This window comes from Arachis hypogaea, chromosome 4 (genome assembly GCF_003086295.3).
Source record: "Arachis hypogaea cultivar Tifrunner chromosome 4, arahy.Tifrunner.gnm2.J5K5, whole genome shotgun sequence".
NCBI lineage: Eukaryota > Viridiplantae > Streptophyta > Magnoliopsida > Fabales > Fabaceae > Arachis > Arachis hypogaea.
The window spans coordinates 79,130,828-79,157,625 of NC_092039.1; the positions used below are offsets into that span (position 1 = coordinate 79,130,828).

Here is a 26,798-nt window from a genome sequence, read left to right on the forward strand (position 1 = left end):
CGCGTGCCATGAGAATCGACGTCAAAAAGGTGCATGGCCAAAAGTTGTGCTGGAATTGGGCTGGACTCGTGCTTGAAGCCCAAGCCCTCCCACGCAAACGCATGCCCCACGTGGTCGTCTTTCAAATATGGCCATCCACGGGATCACGTCACCCACGCGACCGCGTCACCCAGATTTTTGGCAAAATGCAATTCATACAGAGAGTTGTGCGATTGCGAGGCTGCACTCGCGCCACTAGCACAAATCAAGTGACGCGATCGCGTGACCCACGCGTCCGCGTCGCCTGACCTTATTGCGCACCACGCGGCCGCGTCACCCACGCGACCGCGTTGCCAGCGTCGCACACCTTAACCTAATATGCCAAAATATTTTATCTTTTCTTCCCCAATCCTAATTTTTCCTCCCTCCTTTCTTACTTGCTTCTTCTTCCCTTCTTTCCCTTCTCATTCTTATTATCTTTCATTTTCTTTTACTTAATTGCATACTTTCATTCATTGCATTATTTTCATTGGTGTTGGAATTTTATTTGGGTCATTGTTTTTTTTCTATATTTTTGTGGATTATTTGACAATTATATATTACTTTTTAAAGGGTTGCTTGCATGTTCAATTTAATACTTTCAAATAGCTTATTTACCATGCTTGCTATGTGTTTGTGAAAACGCTCGTATGACATTGTGCACTATTTTTAAGATTTCTTTTAATCTACTACTATAAATGCTTGCTTTTCACAAAACCCTTTTTATATTTTATTAATTAAATATAATTGTTATTACAAACATGTTGTTAGTTTGAAAGACTTGGTAATCTAACTTGGACATTGAATGCTTGATCTATGCTACTCATGCCTTTGCCAGCATGCCAATAAACACCTTGCATTCACTTGTTATCATATGCACTAGCTATTTTTCATTGATGACTTTTCACATGTACTCATGAGCATGTGTTAACATCATTCTTCTTTATTGTGCATTGATTACCACCTTTCCCGCTCTCTTCCTTGCTCTAACCCTTAGCTCTAAAAGTTATTTTCTTTTTCCTTTTTCAGGATGGCCACCAAGAAGGGTAAAGAGAAAGTTACTCCCAAATCACCGGCAAGGAAAGGAACAAAAAGAGCCCCAGTTGAAGCAACCCGTCCACTTGTATATCTTAGCATGCACCGAGGACGGTGCAATCTTTAAGTGTGGGGAGGTCGATACCGATCTCCATGGGTTAGCTATTTTCTTCTTTTCAACACCATTGTTTTATTTTCTTTGTTTATTCATTATTGCATTTGCATGTTTAATTGCATGTTTGTTTGATTTTATGCATTTAGCTACTGCTTGGTTAAAATAATAAGTTTCTTTTTAAGATCCTATTTTTGAAAATTTCACTAATTTAAATTGAAAATTTTTGTGTTAAATTTGTTTGAAGTTGTATTTAGAACATATTTTTTGAGCCAAATAACACACAACTTGTGAGATTTTGAGCTTATTTACATGGTTACATTATTTAACCATAAATTTTTATTCTTGTGTGTTTTCTTCTCTATAATTGTAATCTTTGCTTTGTTCCATTTTATATGTCCAATATTTAATATATTTACATGCTTGCATATGATTGAGGCCATTGTTTGATTCTAGCTCACTTATCCCAAAATTAGCCTACCTTTTACATCACCCTTGTTAGCCCCCTTGAGCCTTTAATTCCCTCTTATTCTATAAACCACAACACTAGCCTTAAGCAGAAAAACAAATTTAAAATCCCAAGTTGAATCCTTGGTTAGCTTAAGATAAAAATTGTGTAATTGTTTAAGTGTGGGAAACCTATTGGGAACATGGATGATAAAAACAAAGGGTGGGAAGTTGAAAAGAATGAAATAATTCAAAATAAAATTTTTGGGAAGCATGCTCATGTGAAATCAAAATAATTGAATTACCATGTGCATTAAAAAAAATATAATTCAATATTTGAATAAAGGGGATACAAAAGAATTCCCCAAATGCAAAATAAAGCAATGCACATGGGACAAAATTAAAACTAATGCATGAGCATGTAACATCAAAAGTGGGAAAAATATGGGAGAATAGATAAAGAAGCTTTGCTTTACAAAGTATGTATGTTAGGTGAGATCTTATACTAATCAAGGATTCACTTAATTAGCTCACTTAGCCTTATATATATATCCCTACCTTTACCTCAGCCCCATTACAACCCTGAAAAGACCTCATGATGTTTGCATTAGTATACTAAATATTTGTTGATTGGTTAGATGAAGAACAAAGTTTTAGAAAGCATGGTTAGAGAAGAGTAGAGAGATTGACCCTAGACACTTGAGAGATTTGAGCGCATATACACTACCAGTGAGGGTTCAATGCTTAATTCTATGTTCTCTGCTTTCATGAGCTATCTTCTTACAAGTTTACTTGTCTTTATTTTATATGATTTGAATTAGTGAAATCTGATTTATGTTTGTCTTGGAGAACTTATTTATTTTTAACCAAGTAGGTAGAAACATTTTGCATTTAGTTGCATTCATAGGTTGCATCTCATACATTCTATCATTCCTCTTCATCTCTTTATAGTTTCTCTTGAGCTTAGCATGAGGACATGCTATTGTTTAAGTGTGGGGAGGTTGATAAACCACTATTTTATGGTTTATCTTATGCTCAATTGAGTAGTTTTTATCAACTCTTGACTCACGTATTCATACAATTCGCATGTTTTATATTTTCCTTCCTGATTTTGTGCTATGATTGAAAACATGCTTCTTTGATCTTATATTTGCTTATTATTAATCCTCTCTTATTACCATTAGATGCCTTGATATGTGTGTTAAGTGTTTTCAGATATTATAGGGCAGTAATGGCTTGGAGGATGGAAAGGAAGCATGCAAAAGTGGAAGGAATACAAGAAGTTGAAGAAGTTGTTAAGTTGTCCAGCCTGACCTCTTCGCACTCAAACGGCTATAACATTAGCTACAGAGGTCCAAATAATGCGGTTCTAGTTGCGTTGAAAAGCTAACGTCCGGGGCTTCGATTTGATATATAATTTGTCATAGCTGCTCCGAAGTTATGTGACGCGAACGTGTGAATGACGCGTCCACATTGCATCTGCGAACCTCAATCCGCGCGGCCGCGTGGATGACACCTCCGCCTCACTTTGCTGCGACCTGTACGGACCAGATTTCACAATCAGCGATTTTTGAGTTGTTTCTGACCCAGATTTCGGCCTGGAGAATACAGATTAGAGGCTATAAAGTGGGGGAATGCATCCATTCATAATCATGCTCTGATAATTCATAATTTTAGGATTAGATGTAGTTTTTAGGGAGAGAGGTTCTCTCCTCTCTCTTAGGATTAGGATTAGGATTAGGAATTCATCTTCTTCAATCACAGGTTTAATATTCCTTTATTTTGACTTCTCTTATTTTTCATTATATATGTTGCCAATTTGGCTTAATGACATTCATGTTATGATTTTCTTAATAAATATTATTTGAGGTATTTTCAGAACTATGATTTGTTTCTCTTATTTACGATATAAATAATTTAGATTTTTCTACGTTTTGGCTCTGGTTGATTAATTGGTGACTCTTGAGTTATCAAACTCATTGTTGACTGAAAATTGGAATTCTTCAAGAATTAATTCAAGATCCAATAACTCTAACTTTTCCCCAAGGAAAGACTGGGACTTGAGGATTCGAATTAATTCATTCACTTGACTTACCTTCATAGTTAGAGGTTAACAAAGTGGGAGAAAAATCTAATTCTCATCACAATTGATAAGGATAACTAGGATAGGACTTCCAGTTCTCATACCTTGCCAAGAGTTTATTTTACAGTCATTTATTTAGTTTACTTGTCATTTATCATATCTGCACCTCATTCTCAAAGCCCCCGATTTACAAAAATTATAGCCAATAATAAGAACATACCTCCCTGCAATTCCTTGAGAAGACGACCCGAGGTTTAAATACTTCGGTTATCAATTTATTTAGGGGTTTGTTACTTGTGACAACTAAAACGTTTGTAAGAAAGGACTTTTGTTGGTTTAGAAGCTATACTTGCAACTGGAATTTATTCTGAATTCTAGACCACGCAAAAGTTCTCTCTTCAAGCAGCTACCATGGGGACTTTTTCATCGGCTCCAGGGATCATTTCGGCCGTGCTAGTTTCCATTCTTCCTCCCTCCCCTTCAGCCGAGGGAAAAGATGCTGCTAGTAGAGAGGCTCTCAACCCTCTTATGGACGAAAAGCCTTGATTTCTACTCTTTTCGTGTTGCCTGTCAACCCGACCTGTGGGCTTTTTATGTGTAATAGTAGGTAGTTTATGAACACTTTTACTTTTTAGTTGTTTTCTACAACTTTCTCTAAGTAATGTTCAAAACCTTGTGTTTAAAATTTTTTATCATTGTTGGTACCTTTGCTTTTGTAAGGTATATAACTCTTGATTTTTTTTGTTATTAATTTCCTTAAATGTGACCGACTTTGAGTAATCAGACTTTCGCTAAGTTACTTTTACAACTCTACTTTTAATCCGACCTGTTTTGAGATCGCTTTGTACGAGTTGTTTGTATAACTTCTTACATTAACTTGTACCTCGTCGCTTTATCTTGCCGACCACTTTAGGTCGGTCAATGATTTTTGCGGTTTGTCGAGCTTAAGATAATGCGTTTGAGATAGGAAACTTTTTTTAAAAATAGATAGACTAGGAATCTTTTATTAATGTTTAAGAAATTCCTTTACAGAGCTATTTACTAAAGGCTTGGGTGCCCCTAGTCCTTGTACTGGTGCCTCATTGAAAAACCCTTTTTATTGGAAAAAAGAGTGCATCTAGGTACAAGGATTTTAGTTGAAGTATATTTTTAGGTTGCAAGCGTGCCAAGACCTCGGGAGCTGATGCCAAGGCATCATAGGCTAGTTTCACTAGCCTTTTTCTTTTATTTTTAGTTGTTTTATGCATTTTCTTGAGCCTTAAGTAATCATTTGGGCCAAATAGTCATGCTTGTCTTAAATCATTCAAACATGAAGATTTCGATGCAAATTCCATGAGTTTTTAGTTATATTCCTTGAATGCTATGAATGGAAGAATTCTCATGAATTTTAGCAAGGCTTTGATGCAGTTGTTTGGATGATTTCAGGGAAGAAGAGGCTAGGCAAGGAAGCAACAAAATCAATAAAGGAAGCTTTGAATATCAAATGTGGAGTTTAAGCTCCAGTTTAAGCTCCAGTTTAAGCTTAAACTGGAGCTTAAACGCCAAAATCATGAAAGCTGAGGAATGCTGAAACTGGCGTTTAACCTCCAGTTTAACCTTAAACTGGAAGTTAAACGCCAGAATGAGAATTGCACCAGGAAGCATTTCCACGTTTAAGCTCCAGTTTAACCTTAAACTGGAGCTTAAACGTGTACGACCCTATTTCTCACTAGGGAGCATTCCACGTTTAAGCTCCAGTTTAAGGTTAAACTGGAGCTTAAACGTGTTATATGGAACAGCTTGACCATGCCTTCTTCAAACATAAATAACTTGAGCTACAAAATTCCAAATGAGATGATTCAAAATGCATTGAAAAGAAGACATCTAGAGCTTTCCAAGCATATATGGCATGCATGGTGGATACTAAAAATTGAGGGAGAAAACAGCCCCGTAATGTGCATAGAAGAGCATAGTACCAACATGCAATCAGGCCAGCTGACCTCTTCACCTTCCATGGAGTATAACTCGAGTTGTAGAACTCCAATTGAGGTGCTTCCAGTTGCGTTAGAAAGCTGACATCCATAGCTTTCCAACGAGATATAATAGTTTATATTTGGCATCAAATTGGCAAGGTTGACACCTTCCATGGAGTATAACTCGAGTTGTAGAACTCCAATTGAGGTGCTTCCAGTTGCGTTAGAAAGCTGACATCCATAGCTTTCCAACGAGATATAATAGTTTATATTTGGCATCAAATTGGCAAGGTTGACAAGAGAACAAAGTGACGACTCAAGAAAGGGGGGTGCAACGTTTGAGTGTAGTTTAATGGATCATTATCCTTTTTGGATCAATTATGTCACTCTACCCTTCAAGCAAGCAAGGCCCATCAACAACACCAAATCAAGGCCACAAGAATCATCTAGAATAGTTATTTTCATTTGATTGTAATTTGCTTTTAATTTCATTTTCATTTTGTAATTTAGGGAGCCTATTTAAAGGCCTTAGTTTCTGCATTTAAAAGGGAGGGGGATTGAAGGGGAGAACTTTTCATCAATTTTTCTAGTTTTGAATTCGGAGCTATGACTCACTAAACCCCTTTCATTGGGTTAGGGAGCTCTATTGTAATTCAATGAATCAATAATAGTTTTTATCTTCTTCTTCAATCTTTTCTCTTGAATTTTGTTAGAAAGCTTCTCGATCTAATTCCATTGGGTAGTTGTCTTGGGAAAGAAACTACCCATAATTGGAATCCTTCGGAGCCTTGGGAAAGGAATGGAGGATTCATGCTAGAGAAGCTTTCTCACAGTGAATTGGATTGGGGTTTGGATGGATATTGTGACATGTAATCCTACCAAATTGTGGTTCATGAAACTGTGTGGTATAATCAGTGATCGAGCATCATCTCTTCTTATGAACATTTAAACCAAGGGATTGGGAATTTGTTTGTTTTTAGAGAGAATTGGTGAACCAAGGGATTGGGATCCAATCATATAAGATTGCCAAGCAAAATTCAATGAATGCATTGGTTGAGGAAGAGATAAAAATGTTTTGATTCGGAGATCTCAATATCTCCTAACACCCAATGAATTCCCCATTTCTGATCTACACTTTCTATTTACATTCTGCAAATTTCAATTCATGCAATCACCCCCATCCCTTTTTAATTTCAGCACTTTAACTTCTCGCTCTTTAATTCATGCAATTTTACATTCCGCAATTCTCATCTAAATCTTGATTCCGCTCAACTAGAACACACTTCTAATCCGAATTGCTCACTCAACCAATCCTTGTGGGATTCGACCTCACTCTATTGTGAGTTTTTACTTGACGATAACCGGTGCACTTGCCGGAAGGAATTTTTGCCGATCGTGCAATTTCCTAAATCGTAGCTATCAAGTTTATGGCATAGATCAAGTTTATGGTGCCGTTTCCGGGGATTGGTTTTCGATTGACAATTCTCAAATTGGAAGTTAACTAGATTGAGCATTTTTTCTTTTCTTTTGTTAATAGTTTTTTGTTTCAGTTTATTACTGCTAATATCTGCAAATTTTAATTTGTTTTCTTTGCTTATTCACTTGTTAGCATACTAACCACTAGCTTTTGTGATATTGCCTCACTATGGGATTTCCACTATCTTTGGATGAGTATTGTTTGAGACTGAGCACATTGCAAAAAAAGAAAGAAGTATCCATCATCTTTTGGTCAATCAAAATTCATGAGAAACTCTCCACCACCACAGAATGATTCACGTTATTATGCTCATGGTGGGTGGGAGTATCAGGAAAAGGAAACGGGGTACTTCCCAGAGCCACAAAATGGTCCATGTTTTGGTGAATTTGATCACTACTCAAGTTGTGGCTGGGAAGATCAAAATCAAAGAGATTTCACTTATTCACACCCCATTCATCAAGAGCCATCACCTCTTAATTATCCAACCTCACCTCCTAGTTTTACATATCCAAATTCTTCATCACTTGAGCATTTCTCAGCACAAAATTCCTTTTCAAATTCATACAATTCATTTCACTATCCACAAGACTCATTCCACTACACACAAGAATCATACCACTACCAAAACTCCAACCAAAGACCCTATCAGCCCACACAAAACACATACTCCCAGCCACCATATCACAGCCAAGATAATCAACCTCATCAACCCAATCCGAACCAACAATTTCAAGATCAATTAAACAGGATAGAAGGAATGCTTGCAACTATGGGCAGAGATGTGGCCGATTTGAAAGGCTTTAAGGAAGAAGTGATATCCAACTTGCAAAATCAAGGTGCTGCCATTCAAAAGCTAGAAGCACAAATTGGATATCTATCAAAGCAAATCCCTACCCACAATTCTTCTAGTGATACCATGGCAAACCCAAGGGAGGAATCAGAAGAACAAGAAAGGGAGAAAGTCAATCAAGGGAGATCACACTCCAATGAAACAGAGAGTTGCAAAGAGGAAGGGTTCATTGAACCACAAATACAGGAAGCTTTTAATGAACAGGATACTCCAACTGTCCAACAACAACCAAGTTCTGAGATCAAGGATGTGAAGGCAGTAGAAACAAGCACCAAAATGAGGATTGTGACCGAGAAACAAAGGACCATATCCATGAAGAAGAGAAGGTCGAAGAACAATCCAACTCCTGAGCCAACAAGCAAGTTCACTCAAGCCAATCACAAGGGAAAGCTTGCTGGAAAGAGGCATTCACAACAAGGGGCACTAACTAGCTCCTTTATCCACTTGAAGTCATTCCTCTTAACAAACTGGAGGAAGAGGAAGAAAGTCAGGAACAGCATGTCAAGCTAATGACAGTAAACGAGCGTTTGTTGGGAGGCAACCCAACCAAAGGTAGTTTTTATTTTCTAGTTATTTCAATAAAAGAGTTAAGTAGATTTATCTATATTGCAAGGAGCTAAGTTTGGTGTTGCACATCAAAACAATTCAAGGGTGAATGTGAGATTCTAAGTTTGGTGTTCCACCAAAAACTTCATTAAAAGCACATTTCTACCTCAGCATGACTAGTCACTAGCTCCAACCAATCAGGGAAACTACTTAAACAATAGTTTAATTTCTAGTTCATAGTTTCTATTTTTAGTTCATAGTTATTTTCTTAATAAAAGCACATGAGGTTTTCTGCATATGATCCAAATTGCTGCATATGGCAAGGAACTAAGTTTGGTGTTCACACACCAATCTAAGTTCAGAGGCCTACAAACATACATGCATGCTAACCAATTCTCAGAGTGCTTGGGGAACAAGCAACTTCTAATAGCTTTGCAAGAAGACAATCAATCTCATGGAAGGAATATACATCATCATCAAAGAGAACACCAAGGCTAGGAAGGATGATGAACAACAAAGAAGATGCTAAAAGGTTGTATTGTCACTTAATTGCTTGTACCTTGAATTGCTGATATTGAAAATTTGCATGCACCCCTGTTTTAAGTTTGAGTCATTGCAGTTTTTGTTTGTCTGTTTGTTTAATTTCCAAATAAGTGATAGTCTAAGTGTCTGGATAAACTTCACTTGCTTAAATGTATGCTTGCCCTGTTTGTTCTGTTCGAAAAAAAATGTTTGAACAAAAGTAACTCAATTCCATTTGGTAAGAAATCAAATAAGATTAAGTGGTGGTATGCATGTTTGATTGAATAGTCAGCTCACTAAGAAATAAAGTTAGAATTGTCACTTTTAGTGGAAATTAGGATGCTGTCTATGGATCTTGATGAATAAATGTCTTTGGCCATGAAAAAGAAAGAAAAAGAAGAAGAAAAAGCCACTGAAAAAGGGCAACCAAAAAGCAAAACAAAATTGAGAAAATAAGCTAGGCACCAATGGTTTGAACTTCTGAGACAAATGCCTGTGGTGTTTATGTATTAAGGATATGCTTGGATGAATAGGTTCTGAGGAGTGTTTCAACACTTGGTAACATGGGTTAACTAACCCGGGATTATCAACCAAAAGTCCATTATCAAGAGCAACCTAAATACAAAACATTTAGTCACACAAAGAGGTGCTGGGCACCAATGTCTCAAGAAGAAATGTGAACTAAAATGCCTGTAGTGGATATGTGTAGTGCACTAATAAGAAAAAGAAAATGCCAAAGGCTTGTGCAACACATGACACTGAGCAACAAGGAGCAAATAAGCTCAAAGAAAAAGAAAAACAAAGAAAAGAAACTTGCCAAGGATATGTGAATAACAAGAGGCCATAGCAATGTTTTAGTGGAAACATAAAAAGTGACATTCTTACCTAAGAAACAATAAAGTGATGCTGCAACAACTTTCTGCATGAACACCCCATTAATCAATGTCAATTACTTACTGATATGGCTAATGAATTTACTTTCTGTTTCATTCTTTCTTCTCAATAATTCAGAACTTGCTTGGGGACAAGCAAGGATTAAGTTTGGTGTTGTGATGCCAAGGCATCATAGGCTAGTTTCACTAGCCTTTTTCTTTTATTTTTAGTTGTTTTATGCATTTTCTTGAGCCTTAAGTAATCATTTGGGCCAAATAGTCATGCTTGTCTTAAATCATTCAAACATGAAGATTTCGATGCAAATTCCATGAGTTTTTAGTTATATTCCTTGAATGCTATGAATGGAAGAATTCTCATGAATTTTAGCAAGGCTTTGATGCAGTTGTTTGGATGATTTCAGCGAAGAAGAGGCTAGGCAAGGAAGCAACAAAATCAATAAAGGAAGCTTTGAATATCAAATGTGGAGTTTAAGCTCCAGTTTAAGCTCCAGTTTAAGTTTAAACTGGAGCTTAAACGCCAAAATCATGAAAGCTGAGGAATGCTGAAACTGGCGTTTAACCTCCAGTTTAACCTTAAACTGGAAGTTAAACGCCAGAATGAGAATTGCACCAGGAAGCATTTCCACGTTTAAGCTCCAGTTTAACCTTAAACTGGAGCTTAAACGTGTTCGACCCTATTTCTCACCAGGGAGCATTCCACGTTTAAGCTCCAGTTTAAGGTTAAACTGGAGCTTAAACGTGTTATATGGAACAGCTTGACCATGCCTTCTTCAAACATAAATAACTTGAGCTACAAAACTCCAAATGAGGTGATTCAAAATGCATTGGAAAGAAGACATCTAGAGCTTTCCAAGCATATATGGCATGCATGGTGGATACTAAAAATTGAGGGAGAAAACAGCCCCGTAATGTGCATAGAAGAGCATAGTACCAACATGCAATCAGGCCAGCTGACCTCTTCACCTTCCATGGAGTATAACTCGAGTTGTAGAACTCCAATTGAGGTGCTTCCAGTTGCGTTAGAAAGCTAACATCCATAGCTTTCCAACGAGGTATAATAGTCTATATTTGGCATCAAATTGGCAAGGTTTACAAGAGAACAAAGTGACGACTCAAGAAAGGGGGGTGCAACATTTGAGTGTAGTTTAATGGATCATTATCCTTTTTGGATCAATTATGTCACTCTACCCTTCAAGCAAGCAAGGCCCATCAACAACACCAAATCAAGGCCACAAGAATCATCTAGAATAGTTATTTTCATTTGATTGTAATTTGCTTTTAATTTCATTTTCATTTTGTAATTTAGGGAGCCTATTTAAAGGCCTTAGTTTCTGCATTTAAAAGGGGAGGGGGATTGAAGGGGGGAACTTTTCATCAATTTTTCTAGTTTTGAATTCGGAGCTATGACTCACTAAACCCCTTTCATTGGGTTAGGGAGCTCTATTGTAATTCAATGAATCAATAATAGTTTTTATCTTCTTCTTCAATCTTTTCTCTTGAATTTTGTTAGAAAGCTTCTCGATCTAATTCCATTGGGTAGTTGTCTTGGGAAAGAAACTACCCATAATTGGAATCCTTCGGAGCCTTGGGAAAGGAATGGAGGATTCATGCTAGAGAAGCTTTCTCACAGTGAATTGGATTGGGGTTTGGATGGATATTGTGACATGTAATCCTACCAAATTGTGGTTCATGAAACTGTGTGGTATAATCAGTGATCGAGCATCATCTCTTCTTATGAACATTTAAACCAAGGGATTGGGAATTTGTTTGTTTTTAGAGAGAATTGGTGAACCAAGGGATTGGGATCCAATCATATAAGATTGCCAAGCAAAATTCAATGAATGCATTGGTTGAGGAAGAGATAAAAATGTTTTGATTCGGAGATCTCAATATCTCCTAACACCCAATGAATTCCCCATTTCTGATCTACACTTTCTATTTACATTCTGCAAATTTCAATTCATGCAATCACCCCCATCCCTTTTTAATTTCAGCACTTTAACTTCTCGCTCTTTAATTCATGCAATTTTACATTCCGCAATTCTCATCTAAATCTTGATTCCGCTCAAATAGAACACACTTCTAATCCGAATTGCTCACTCAACCAATCCTTGTGGGATTCGACCTCACTCTATTGTGAGTTTTTACTTGACGATAACCGGTGCACTTGCCAGAAGGAATTTTTGCCGATCGTGCAATTTCCTAAATCGTAGCTATCAAGTTTATGGAATAGATCAAGTTTATGGCGCCGTTGCCGGGGATTGGTTTTCGATTGACAATTCTCAAATTGGAAGTTAACTAGATTGAGCATTTTTTCTTTTCTTTTGTTAATAGTTTTTTGTTTCAGTTTATTACTGCTAATATCTGCAAATTTTAATTTGTTTTCTTTGCTTATTCACTTGTTAGCATACTAACCACTAGCTGTTTGTGATATTGCCTCACTATGGGATTTCCACTATCTTTGGATGAGTATTGTTTGAGACTGAGCACATTGCAAAAAAGAAAGAAGTATCCATCATCTTTTGGTCAATCAAAATTCATGAGAAACTCTCCACCACCACAGAATGATTCATGTTATTATGCTCATGGTGGGTGGGAGTATCAGGAAAAGGAAACGGTGTACTTCCCAGAGCCACAAAATGGTCCATGTTTTGGTGAATTTAATCACTACTCAAGTTGTGGCTGGGAAGATCAAAATCAAAGAGATTTCACTTATTCACACCCCATTCATCAAGAGCCATCACCTCTTAATTATCCAACCTCACCTCCTAGTTTTACATATCCAAATTCTTCATCACTTGAGCATTTCTCAGCACAAAATTCCTTCTCAAATTCATACAATTCATTTCACTATCCACAAGACTCATTCCACTACACACAAGAATCATACCACTACCAAAACTCCAACCAAAGACCCTATCAGCCCACACAAAACACATACTCCCAGCCACCATATCACAGCCAAGATAATCAACCTCATCAACCCAATCCGAACCAACAATTTCAAGATCAATTAAACAGGATAGAAGGAAGGCTTGCAACTATGGGCAGAGATGTGGCCGATTTGAAAGGCTTTAAGGAAGAAGTGATATCCAACTTGCAAAATCAAGGTGCTGCCATTCAAAAGCTAGAAGCACAAATTGGATATCTATCAAAGCAAATCCCTACCCACAATTCTTCTAGTGATACCATGGCAAACCCAAGGGAGGAATCAGAAGAACAAGAAAGGGAGAAAGTCAATCAAGGGAGATCACACTCCAATGAAACAGAGAGTTGCAAAGAGGAAGGGTTCATTGAACCACAAATACAGGAAACTTTTGATGAACAGGATACTCCAACTGTCCAGCAACAACCAAGTTCTGAGATCAAGGATGTGAAGGCAGTAGAAACAAGCACCAAAATGAGGATTGTGACCGAGAAACAAAGGACCATATCCATGAAGAAGAGAAGGTCGAAGAACAATCCAACTCCTGAGCCAACAAGCAAGTTCACTCAAGCCAATCACAAGGGAAAGCTTGCTGGAAAGAGGCATTCACAACAAGGGGCACTAACTAGCTCCTTTATCCACTTGAAGTCATTCCTCTTAACAAACTGGAGGAAGAGGAAGAAAGTCAGGAACAGCATGTCAAGCTAGTGACAGTAAACGAGCGTTTGTTGGGAGGCAACCCAACCAAAGGTAGTTTTTATTTTCTAGTTATTTCAATAAAAGAGTTAAGTAGATTTATCTGTATTGCAAGGAGCTAAGTTTGGTGTTGCACATCAAAACAATTCAAGGGTGAATGTGAGATTCTAAGTTTGGTGTTCCACCAAAAACTTCATTAAAAGCACATTTCTACCTCAGCATGACTAGTCACTAGCTCCAACCAATCAGGGAAACTACTTAAACAATAGTTTAATTTCTAGTTCATAGTTTCTATTTTTAGTTCATAGTTATTTTCTTAATAAAAGCACATGAGGTTTTCTGCATATGATCCAAATTGCTGCATATGGCAAGGAACTAAGTTTGGTGTTCACACACCAATATAAGTTCAGAGGCCTACAAACATACATGCATGCTAACCAATTCTCAAAGTGCTTGGGGAACAAGCAACTTCTAATAGCTTTGCAGGAAGACAATCAATCTCATGGAAGGAATATACATCATCATCAAAGAGAACACCAAGGCTAGGAAGGATGATGAACAACAAAGAAGATGCTAAAAGGTTGTATTGTCACTTAATTGCTTGTACCTTGAATTGCTGATATTGAAAATTTGCATGCACCCCTGTTTTAAGTTTGAGTCATTGCAGTTTTTGTTTGTCTGTTTGTTTAATTTCCAAATAAGTGATAGTCTATGTGTCTGGATAAACTTCACTTGCTTAAATGTATGCTTGCCCTGTTTGTTCTGTTCGAAAAAAAAATGTTTGAACAAAAGTAACTCAATTCCATTTGGTAAGAAATCAAATAAGATTAAGTGGTGGTATGCATGTTTGATTGAATAGTCAGGTCACTAAGAAATAAAGTTAGAATTGTCACTTTTAGTGGAAATTAGGATGCTGTCTATGAATCTTGATGAATAAATGTCTTTGGCCATGAAAAAGAAAGAAAAAGAAGAAGAAAAAGCCACTGAAAAAGGGCAACCAAAAAGCAAAAAAAAAATTGAGAAAATAAGCTAGGCACCAATGGTTTGAACTTCTGAGACAAATGCCTGTGGTGTTTATGTATTAAGGATATGCTTGGATGAATAGGTTCTGAGGAGTGTTTCAACACTTGGTAACTTGGGTTAACTAACCCGGGATTATCAACCAAAAGTCCATTATCAAGAGCAACCTAAATACAAAACATTTAGTCACACAAAGAGGTGCTGGGCACCAATGTCTCAAGAAGAAATGTGAACTAAAATGCCTGTAGTGGATATGTGTAGTGCACTAATAAGAAAAATAAAATGCCAAAGGCTTGTGCAACACATGACACTGAGCAACAAGGAGCAAATAAGCTCAAAGAAAAAGAAAAACAAAGAAAAGAAACTTGCCAAGGATATGTGAATAACAAGAGGCCATAGCAATGTTTTGGATCAATTATGTCACTCTACCCTTCAAGCAAGCAAGGCCCATCAACAACACCAAATCAAGGCCACAAGAATCATCTAGAATAGTTATTTTCATTTGATTGTAATTTGCTTTTAATTTCATTTTCATTTTGTAATTTAGGGAGCCTATTTAAAGGCCTTAGTTTCTGCATTTAAAAGGGGAGGGGGATTGAAGGGGAGAACTTTTCATCAATTTTTCTAGTTTTGAATTCGGAGCTATGACTCACTAAACCCCTTTCATTGGGTTAGGGAGCTCTATTGTAATTCAATGAATCAATAATAGTTTTTATCTTCTTCTTCAATCTTTTCTCTTGAATTTTGTTAGAAAGCTTCTCGATCTAATTCCATTGGGTAGTTGTCTTGGGAAAGAAACTACCCATAATTGGAATCCTTCGGAGCCTTGGGAAAGGAATGGAGGATTCATGCTAGAGAAGCTTTCTCACAATGAATTGGATTGGGGTTTGGATGGATATTGTGACATGTAATCCTACCAAATTGTGGTTCATGAAACTGTGTGGTATAATCAGTGATCGAGCATCATCTCTTCTTATGAACATTTAAACCAAGGGATTGGGAATTTGTTTGTTTTTAGAGAGAATTGGTGAACCAAGGGATTGGGATCCAATCATATAAGATTGCCAAGCAAAATTCAATGAATGCATTGGTTGAGGAAGAGATAAAAATGTTTTGATTCGGAGATCTCAATATCTCCTAACACCCAATGAATTCCCCATTTCTGATCTACACTTTCTATTTACATTCTGCAAATTTCAATTCATGCAATCACCCCCATCCCTTTTTAATTTCAGCACTTTAACTTCTCGCTCTTTAATTCATGCAATTTTACATTCCGCAATTCTCATCTAAATCTTGATTCCGCTCAACTAGAACACACTTCTAATCCGAATTGCTCACTCAACCAATCCTTGTGGGATTCGACCTCACTCTATTGTGAGTTTTTACTTGACGATAACCGGTGCACTTGCCGGAAGGAATTTTTGCCGATCGTGCAATTTCCTAAATCGTAGCTATCAAGTTTATGGCTATCATCAGGAGCTCACGCCCTTAGAGGTCGGACACCTTATAGGAACCTTTACCTAGGACCTCTATTATCTTGTAGGGTCCTTCTAGTTTGCAGCTAATTTTCCTTCACCCGCCTTCTATATTCCGATGTCATTCCTAATCAAGACAAGGTCGTTGGTGGTGAAGATTCTCTTGATAACCTTTTTGTTGTATCTTAGAGCCATCCTTTACTTCATGACTTCTTCATTAATCTGAGCTCTTTCTCGGACTTCATGTAGGTGGTAGAGCTCTTCTCATTGAGCCTGAATGTTATCTCTTTCGTTGTAAAATAGAATTCTAGGTGATTCTTCAGCTACTTCAATGGGGATTACTGCTTCCATTTCGTATGCAAGTCAGAAAGGTGTTTCTCCCATTGTGGAATATAGAGTGGTCCGATAAGCCCACAAGACTTGAGGAAGCTTGTCAGCCCAAGCTCCTTTCACGTCTTGTAATCGGCTCTTTAACCCCGCCAATATGTCTTTGTTGGCAGCCTCAACTTGTCCATTAGCCTGGGGGTGCTCTACGAACATGAACTGGTGTTTAATTTTCAAGTCGGACACCAGATTTCTGAAAGTTGAGTCGGTAAATTGAATTCTATTGTCCGTGGTGATGGAGTGGGGAACCCCAAACCTTGTGACTATGTTCTTATATAGGAATTTTTGACTTCTTTGAGCAGTGATGGTTGTCAAAGGTTCTGCCTCAATCCACTTAGTAAAATAGTCAACCCCTACTATGAGGTACTTGACTTGGCCTAAGGCTTGGGAGAATGGTCCAAGTAGATCCAGCCCCCATTTAGCAAATGGCCATGGTGAGGTGGCACTGATGAGCTCCTCAGAAGGTGCTACATGGAAGTTGGCAAGTTTTTGGCAAGGCGGGCACGTTTTGATGAACTCATCTGCCTCCTTTTGTAAGGTCAGCCACTAAAATCCAGCTCGAATCACTTTCTTGGCTAGTGACTGAGCTCCTAAGTGGTTTCCACATATGCCATTATGTACATCCTCCAAGACTTCCCCTGTGCTGAAAGTCGGGACGAATTTTAAGAGAGGTGTTGAAATTCCTCTTTTGTAAAGGATGTTGTGGACTAGTGTATAGTTTTGTGCCTCTTTTATGAGCCTTTTGGCCTCCTTTTCATCCTTAGGAAGCATGTCAAATTTGAGGTATTTGATGATAGGAGTCATCCACTTTAAATGTTGATTGTGTAAAGTCAGTACTTCTTCTTTCTTGGATATGGATGGTGTATGTAGAGTCTCTTGGATGAGACTTCTATTGTTGCCCCCTGGTTTGGTGTTAGCTAATTTTAATAGTGCATCAGCTCGGGCATTATTTTCACGAGTAATATGTCGGACCTCACTTTTAGGAAAGTGTGCCAGTTGTGCTTGTGTTTCATCCAAGTACTTCTTCATAGTGGGGTCTTTAGTTCGGTAGGTGTCATTAATTTGAGAAGTTATTACTTGTGAATCGCTGAACACTGCAACCTTTTCTGCCTCCACTTCTTTAGCCAGCTTCAAGCCAGCAAGTAGAGCTTCGTATTCTGCCTGATTATTAGAAGCAGGGAACTCAAACCTTAAGGATAGCTCTATCCGAGTTCTTTGGTTGTTTTCTAGAATAACACGAGCCCCGCTTCCAGATTTATTCGATGACCCATCTACGTATAGACTCCATATAGTGGAGGTCCAAGGACTTTCAGTGTATTTAGTGATGAAGTCGGCGAGGTACTGTGATTTGATGGCTGTCCGAGTTTCGTATCTTAAGTCGAACTCGGAAAGCTCAACCGCCCATTGCAGAATCCTCAAAGCTAAGTCTGTCTTTTGTATGGTGTGTTTAATCAGTTGATTGTACAAACTTTAATGGTATGGGCATGGAAGAAAGGTCGTAAGCTTCGAGATGTAAGAACGAGGGCATAAGCAAACTTCTCTATCTTTTGATAATTCAGCTCTGCCCATTATAAGGCTTTGCTGATGAAGTAGATAGGTTGCTGCCCCTTCTCCCTGACAAATATAGTACAAGTTCTTCTTCCTTCTTAGGTTGGGTAAGTATGGGTGGTTGCCCCGAGAATTCTTTGAAGTCTTGGAAAGCTTGGTCGAATTCTGGGATCCACTCAAATTGCTTCTCTTTCCTCAGAATAGCGTAGAGCGGAAGGGATTTCAAGGCCGACCCTGCCATAAACCTGGATAGAGCTGCCAACCTTCCATTTAACTATTGGACCTCTTTGATACAGGTCAGACTCTTTATGTTGAGTATGCCTTGGCATTTGTCGGGGATAGTTTCTATGCGTCTTTGAGTCAGTATGAACCCTAAAAACTTATCGGCTTCTACCGCAAAGGTGCATTTTGAGGGATCTAATCCATCTCATGCTCCCTTATAGTAAAGAAGACCTCTGAGAGGTCTGACAATAGTGTTCCGTGCTCTTTGGTCTTAATGAGCATGTAATCCACATACACCTCCATGAGTTTTCCTATGTGAGGGAAAAACAACTTATTCATCAGCCTCTGGTATGTAGCTCCTGCATTCTTTAATCCGAAAGGCATCACTATGTAGTAATAGTTTTCCCTTGGAGTTACGAATGGGGTCTTTTCTTGATCCGGCTCGTACATTGAAAATTGATTGTATCCCGAGTAGGCATCCATAAAGGACAAGTATCCATAGACCGAAGCGGAGTCGACCGGAGCATCAATGCTAGGGAGTGGATAAGGGTCCTTGGGGTAGGCTTTGTTGAGGTTAGTGTAATCGACACACATTCTCTACTTTCTGTTTTGTTTCTTTACCGGTACGACGTTGGCTAACCACAACGGATACTTAACCTCCCTTATAAACCCTGCCTCCAATAGGTCCTGTATTTGTTCTTCTACAACTTGAGTTCGCTTTGGTCTGAGCTTTCTTCGCTTCTGTTGAACAGGTCAGGAACCTGGGTACATAGCAAGCTTATGGCACATCAGGTCGGGATCTATACCTGGCATGTTAGACGCTTTCCAGACAAAGAGATCAGAGGTTTTTCTCAACAATCCAACAAGCTTTTTCTTTAGGCTTTCCTCCAGGTTTGCCCTTATGCTTGTTGTTTTGTTGAGATGGTCTCCGATTTGTATCTCTTCTGTTTTGCCTTATGGTTGGGGTCGTAATTCTTCTCAAACTCAAACTCTGCCTAACTTGATTGTATTGACTTCTTTGCCTTTTGAGCTGCCTTTCAAACTGAGGCTCTCATTAAAGCATTTTCTTGATAGCCTTTGATATCTTTTAATGGTGGAAACTCCTTCAGTTGTGGGAAACTTCATGCAGAGGTGTGGGGTGGAAACGACGGCTGCAAGTCGGTTCAAAGTTTTCCGACCTATTAGGGCATTGTATGCTGAATTTTCGTTGACTACAATGAAGTCAATACTTAGTGTCGTTGACCTGGCTCCCTTTCCGAAGGTGGTGTACAATGATATATAGCCTAGAGGTCCGATCGGGATATCTCCCAACCCAAAGAGGCTATCTGGGTATACCCTTAGATCATTTTCCTCTAACCCGAGCTTATCAAAGGCGGGTTTAAACAGGATATCCACAGAGCTGCCTTGATCTACCAAAGTTAAGTGTAGGTTAACATTTTTCAATATCATAGTTATTACCACCGGGTCATCGTGCCCGGGTATTATTCCCTGAGCATCCTCTTTAGTGAAGGAAATGGTGGGTAAGTCGGGTGATCGATCTCCCTGTCTGACTTGAAATACTTCTTTAAGGTGCCCTTTTCGTGAGGATTTTGACATTCTTCCTCCCGCGAATCCACCATTCATCATATGTATATGTCATTTAGGGGTGTGATACGGGCGTTCTGGTCGTCCTCCTTCTTCATCCCTTTTTTTCTCTTTCTTAGGTCGTCTGACCTGTCTGCCAAGTATATATCAAGCCGGCCTTCCCTGGCAAGCTTTTCGATGACGTTCTTGAGATCATAGTATTCATTAGTGGAGTGCCCATATAGCTTGTGATACTCACAATACTCAGTCCGACATCCGGCTTTCTTATGCTTAATCGGACGGGGAGGCGGAAGCTTCTCCGTGTGGCATATCTCCCTGTAGACGTCGACTAGGGAAACACTTAGAGGAGTGTAGTTGTGGTACTTTCGAGACTTTCCCGTACTTTGCTCTTTCTTTTTGGTCTCCCTTTCTTTGTCCCGGCTTGGATAGTAGGGTGGGTTGGATCAAAGAGGAGGTTCTCTAAGTCGGGAGTTTTCTTCCATGTTGATATATTTTTCTGCCGTTTCTTAGATTTCGTTCAGAGAAGTTGGGTATCTTTTTTATATTGATTGAGAGAATGGTCCTTGATAAACCACTATTTTATGGTTTATCTTGTACTTAATTGAGTGGATTTTATCAACTCTTTACCCCCTTATTCATACTATTTGCATGGTTTTACATTTACCTTCCTAATTATGTGCTTTGATTGAAAACATGCTTCTTTGGCCTTAAGTTCCCTATGTTTAATCCTCTCTTATTACCATTAGATGCCTTGATATGTGTGTTAAGTGTTTTCAGATATTATAGGGCAGGAATGGCTCAGAGGATGGAAAGGAAGAATGCAAAAATGGAAGGAATACAATAAGTTGGAGAAACTGCTAAGTTGTCCAGCCTGACCTCTTCACACTCAAACGGCTATAACTTTAACTATAGAGATCTAAATGATGCGGTTCCAGTTGCATTAGAAAGCTAACGTCCGGGGCTTCGATTTGATATATATTATGCAGTAGTTTCCCTGACGCTAGGCGACGCGAACGCGTGATTCACGCAGACGCGTCGTATCTGCGAACTTCAACCCGCGCGGCCGCATGGGCGACGCCTCCGCGTCACTTGGGCGCGATCTGTACGGACCAGAAAGCACTGGAAGTGACTTCTGGGCTGTTTCTAACCCAGTTTTTGGCCCAGAGAACACAGATTAGAGGCTATAAAGTGGGGAAATGCATCCATTCATGATCATGCTTTCATAATTCACTTTCCATGATTTAGATTTAGTTTTGAGAGAGGTTCTCTCTCCTCTCTCTTTAGGATTAGGATTTAGTTTTAGGATTTTATTTGCTTCAAGGATTATCCTTTTACCAGGTTCAATGTTCTTTTGCTTGACAGTTATCTCTTACTTTCAGATAACATTAATGCTTGCTTGTATTAGTTATGTTGCCTATTTGGCTTATGCTACATTCATGTTATGATTTTCTTATTTAAATATCTCAGTTCAATATTGCTCTTTTTATTCATGTTATTGATCATTCCCAATCTAAAGATATTCTTATTCCGGTAGATTTAATTTCCTTCCCTTTTGGTCTTGGTTAAGAAATCAGTAACTCAGGAGTTATCTTAGCTCAACATAATTGATAACTGTTATCTTGCTAATTGAACTGAACTTCAATAATCCCAACCTTTTCTTAGGAAATAAATAGGATTCGAAGGTCTAACTAATTAGTCCCTTGACTTTCCTTTGCTTTAGCAAAGGTTAACTAAGTGGAATTAAGATTCAACTTTCATTATTATTGTTAAGAATAACTAAGTCTGGACTTCCAATTTCTTATACCTTGCCAAGAGTTTATTTTACAGTTATTTATTTATTTTTATTGCCTTGAAAATATACTTGTGCCCATTGCCCAAATTCCAAAAAACCCCAATTTTACCTTTTTCATAGCCAATAATAAGAACATACCTCCCTGCAATTCCTTGAGAAAACGACCCGAGGTTTAAATACTTCGGTTATCAATTTATTTAGGGGTTTGTTACTTGTGACAACCAAAACGTTTGCACGAAGGGATTTCTGTTGGTTTAGAATATATATCTACAATGCGACTATTTTTGTAAAATTCTTTACTAGCAAAAATCCTAACGTCAGTCCTTCTTTGAGGCCATTGACTAGACCCATAATTAAAGCTTCACTTGGTAAATTCTGAATTTCCAAGCAAGCTTTGTTGAACCTTTCTATGTAGTCGCGAAGGGTTTCCCCAACCTCTTGCTTTACTTCTAGCAGGATCGGGGCATGCTTCGTTTTGTCTTTCTGGATGGAGAATCTGGTAAAAAATTTTCTGGCCAGATCGTCAAAGCTAGTGACCGACCTAGGGGGCAGTCTGTCAAACCATTTCATTGCGGCCTTGGTTAAAGTAGTTGGGAAGGCTTTGCAACGGGTGGTGTCGGAGGCATCGGCCAAGTACATTCGACTTCTGAATTTACTGAGATGGTGGCTTGGGTCGAACGTTCCATCATAGAGGTCTATGTCGGGCGATTTGAAGTTCATAAGAACTTTAGCCTTCATGATCTCTTCTGTGAACGGATCTTGTCCTCCAAACAGACTTTCTCTCCTGGTGGCCCGACTTCGAAGGTCTGCTCCATCTTCTGGAGCTTTTCTTCTAACTCTTTACGTCTTCCTACTTCTCTCCTCAATCCCATTCGGCCTCTCGTTGTCGCCCGGCCTCGTGTTCGAGCTGTCTCAAGCATTCTTGCTATCCATGGACCATGTTCAATATCTTTGTCGCGTGAGGATGATCCTCTTCTAGGTCCCCAGCAACGGCGCTAATGTTCCAACCGTTACCTAAAATGTTGATTTGGGCCTGAACGTGACGTCCAGGCCCCTTTGAGTGGTAGCGTCTGACCTCCTAGGTTTCGACGTTCCACCTGTCCGAGTTCCTCATAAAGAGGTGGGGGATGGTACCTGCAAGAGACTCCGATGCTTAAGTTAGCAAGGGCTTTAAGCAGATTTTTAGTAGCGTAGAGCGTAAGTTGTACCTGAGGGGTACTAGAGTATTTATAGTAGAACTGCTAACCACCTTTGTTAGGGTGATCTTATCTTTTCTGGTAGATAAGCGTTCCCTTTATCTTGAGTGTCTATTGAGATTCATCTTCTAAATGCGGTAGAGGTTTTGGGGAGTAGTTTATCTGCTTTGAGTGACTAGGGCTTTCGCCCTTGGGAGTCGGTGTCCGACCTCCTAGAAGAGGTCGGGCTTATCCTAAGGTCCACCTTTATTGGTGGGCCTTCTAGTGTTATTGGGCATGGCTTTCATTTTTTGGGTCAGGGTATGAACACTTAGTATGATTGTATCCTATTAGTAATGTTCTTGTGAACAATGGTTCGCAACTACACTAAGTTTATTCTCATGTCTGAGGACCTTAAATTGAGAATTCTAAACTATTCAAAGAGTCAAAATTCATATTCTCAGGTAGCATGGAACTGGAACAAGAAGGATTATTCTGACAAAAATGATTTTTTCTGGCTCTTAGAATGTATGTATAGTGAACTGGTATAGTGATGTGAATTCGAGCATGCTTTGGAAATTCAAAATCCGAAAGAGAATCCGATTCCTTGTTTGGTTAGGTCTTCAACAAGCTTTATCGACATCTAAACTTTGAATTTATTAGAACAGGACAAGCTCTAACCTTTGCCAATAGTGTTGATCTTACCCAAAAACTTCCCTTGCTCGACTGCTTTAGAGACGACATCATAGTGAAGAAAGTTTCGCAGAGATTGGGTTATTTTGAAGCCCTTTCTTCCACGAATAGAATCTCGTAATCTAAATTAAGATGGATTTGGTAATGATAGACAATTTTGCTTTGCTACTGGCTTGTGGAGCATTTGGAAAGATAAGAACGATAATCTCATGAACAATAATGTTAGCTCCATTGCACGATGATGAGCGGATAATTTATACGCTTTTTGGCATTGTTTTTATATAGTTTTTAGTAAGTTTAAGCTACTTTTAGGGATGTTTTCACTAGTTTTTATGATAAATTCACATTTCTGGACTTTACTATGAGTTTGCGTGTTTTTCTGTGATTTCAGGTAAATTCTGACTGAAATTGAGGGATTTGAGCAAAACTCTGAAGAAGGCTGACAAAAGGACTGCTGATGCTGTTGGAATCTGACCTCCCTGCACTCGAAATGGATTTTCTGGAGCTACAGAACTCCAATTGGCGCGCTCTCAACGGCGTTGGAAAGTAGACATCCAGGGCTTTCCAGCAATATATAATAGTCCATACTTTATTCGAAGAATGACGACGTAACTTGGCGTTAAACGCCAAGTTCATGCTGCTGTCTGGAGTTAAACGCCAGAAAAACGTCATGATCCGGAGTTGAACGCCCAAAACACGTCATAACCTGGAGTTTGATGCCAAGAAATGCCTTAGCTCGTGGATTGATCAAGCTCAGCCCAAGCACACACCAAGTGAGCCCCGGAAGTGGATTTATGCATCAATTACTTACTCATGTAAACCCTAGTAGCTAGTCTAGTATATATAGGACATTTATCTATTGTATTAGACATCCTGGATTGTATTTTGAATCCTGTGATCACATTAGAGAGGGCTGGCCATTTGGCCATGCCTGAACTCTTTGCTTATGTATTTTCAACGGTGGAGTTTCTGCACACCATAGATTAAGGGTGTGGAGCTCTGCTGTACCTCAAGTATTAATGAAATTCTATTTGCTTTTATTCAAATCTCTCTTATTCTTATTCCAAGATATTCATTCGTACCCAAGAACATGATGAATGTGATGAGTCAGATTACCCTCATTATCATTCTCACTTATGAATGTACGTGATTGACAACCACTTCCGTTCTACATGCAACAGAGCTTGAATGCGTATCTCTTAGATTCCTCAACAGAATCTTCGTGGTATAAGCTAGATAGATGGCGGCATTTATGAGGATCCGGAAAGTCTCACCTTGTCTGTGGTATTCCGAGTAGGATCCTGGGAATCCGGAAAGTCTCACCTTGTCTGTGGTATTCCGAGTAGGATTCCGGTAATGAATGACTGTGACGTGCTTCAAACTTTAACCTGCTGGGCGTTAGTGACAGACGCAAAAGAGGGATTCTATTCCAGTAGGAGCGGGAACCAACCGGTGATTAGCCGTACTGTGACAGAGTGCGTTAGCATTAGTTTTCACTGCGAGGATGGGATGTAGCCATCAGCCATGGGTGATGCCTCCAGACTGGTTAGCTGTGCGAGTGACAGCCGCACAGGATATTTCCCCGAGAGGAAGAAAGTAGCCACAGTTGATGGTGAACCCCTAAACAAAGCTTGCCATGGAAAGGAGTAAGAAGGATTGAGTAGAAGCAGTAGGAGAGCAGGAATCCTTGGGCTCTACAGCATCTCCATCCGCTTATCTGAAATTCCTACCAATGAATCTGCATAAGTGTTCTATCCCTCTTTATTATATTCTATTTTATTATTTCTTCTTTAAAATTCGAAAACCCATAAACTATTTTAATCTGCCTGACTGAGATTTACAAGGTGACCATAGCTTGCTTCATACCAACAATCTCTGTGGATTCGACCCTTACTCACGTAAGGTTTATTACTTGGACGACCCAGTACACTTGCTGGTTAGTTGAACGGAGTTGTGAAAATAAACAGTGCCCTAAGAGTAGATATATGCTAAAGCTCAAAAGATAGAAATCACAATTTCGTCCACCAAGTTTTTGGCGCCGTTGCCGGGGATTGTTCGAGTATGGACAACTGACGGTTCATCTTGTTGCTCAGATTAGGTAATTTTCTTTTCAAAAATCTTTTTTCAAAAATTTTTCTTTTATTTTTCGTTTTTCAAAAAAATGTTTTTCGAAAAAATTAATAAAAATACAAAAAAATTAGAAAATCATAAAAATCAAAAATACTTTGTGTTTCTTGTTTGAGTCTTGTGTTAATTTTTAAGTTTGGTGTCAATTGCATGCTTTTAAAAATTTTTTCTTGCATTTTTCGAAAATCTCATGCATTCATAGTGTTCTTCATGATCTTCAAGTTGTTCTTGACAAGTCTTCTTGTTTGATCTTGATGATTTCTTGTTTTGTGTTGTTTGTTGTTTTTCATGTGCATCTTTGCATCCATAATTTCCATGCATTAAAAATTTCTAAGTTTGGTGTCTTGCATGTTTTCTTTGCATCAAAAATTTTTCAAAATTGTGTTCTTGATGTTCATCATGATCTTCATAGTGTTCTTGGTGTTCATCTTGACATTCATAGCATTCTTGCATGCATCTTGTGTCTTGATCCAAAATTTTCATGTTTTGGGTCATTTTTGTGTTTTTCTTTAAAAATTTAAAAATCAAAAAAATATCTTTTCCTTATTTCCCTCCAAATTTTCGAAATTTTGGGTTGACTTGGTCAAAAATTTTCAAAATTAGTTGTTTCTTAGAAGTCAAGTCAAAATTTCAATTTTAAAAATTTTATCTTTTCAAAATCCTTTTCAAAAACCATATCTTTTTCATTTTTTTATAATTTTCGAAAATTTCAAAATTATTTTTCAAAATATTTTCAAAAATCTTTTTCTTATCTTTATATCAAATTTTCAAAAATTAGCTAACAATTAATGTGATTGGTTCAAAAATTTGAAGTTTGTTACTTTCTTGTTAAGAAAGGTTCAATCTTTAAGTTCTAGAATCTTATCTTGTAGTTTCTTGTTAGTTAAGTAATTTTTTTTTTTTAAAATTAAATCTTTTTCAAAACATCTTTTTATTAAAACTTCTTTTATCTTATCTTTTTATCTTTTATCTTATCTTTTTCAAAAAATTTTATCTTTTTCAAAATTTAATTTCAAAATATCTTATCTAACTTCTTATCTTCTTATCTTTTTCAAAATTTGATTTCAAATCTTTTTCAATCAACTAACTAACTTTTTGTTTGCTTCTTATCTTTTTCAAAACCACATAACTACTTTTCCCTCTCTAATTTTCGAAAATTCTCCCTCTCTTTTTCAAAAATTTCTTTTTGTTTTAAATTTTAATTTCAATTATATTTTA

General features: G+C 38.1%; 1 protein-coding gene across 1 annotated transcript; it reads right to left on the reverse strand.

Moving 5' to 3' along the window:
- Positions 1-19,193: 19,193 nt before the first annotated feature.
- Positions 19,194-19,835, reverse strand: LOC140184139 (uncharacterized). The gene has a single exon (XM_072234432.1). It carries the CDS (start codon positions 19,833-19,835, stop codon positions 19,194-19,196), a length of 642 nt encoding a protein of 213 aa, XP_072090533.1.
- Between the last annotated feature and the right edge of the window lie 6,963 nt (positions 19,836-26,798).

Coding starts and splice junctions, on each gene's coding strand:
- LOC140184139 (XM_072234432.1), bottom strand. CDS start 19,835: ATGATGAATGGTGGATTCGCGGGAGGAAGAATGTCAAAATCCTCACGA.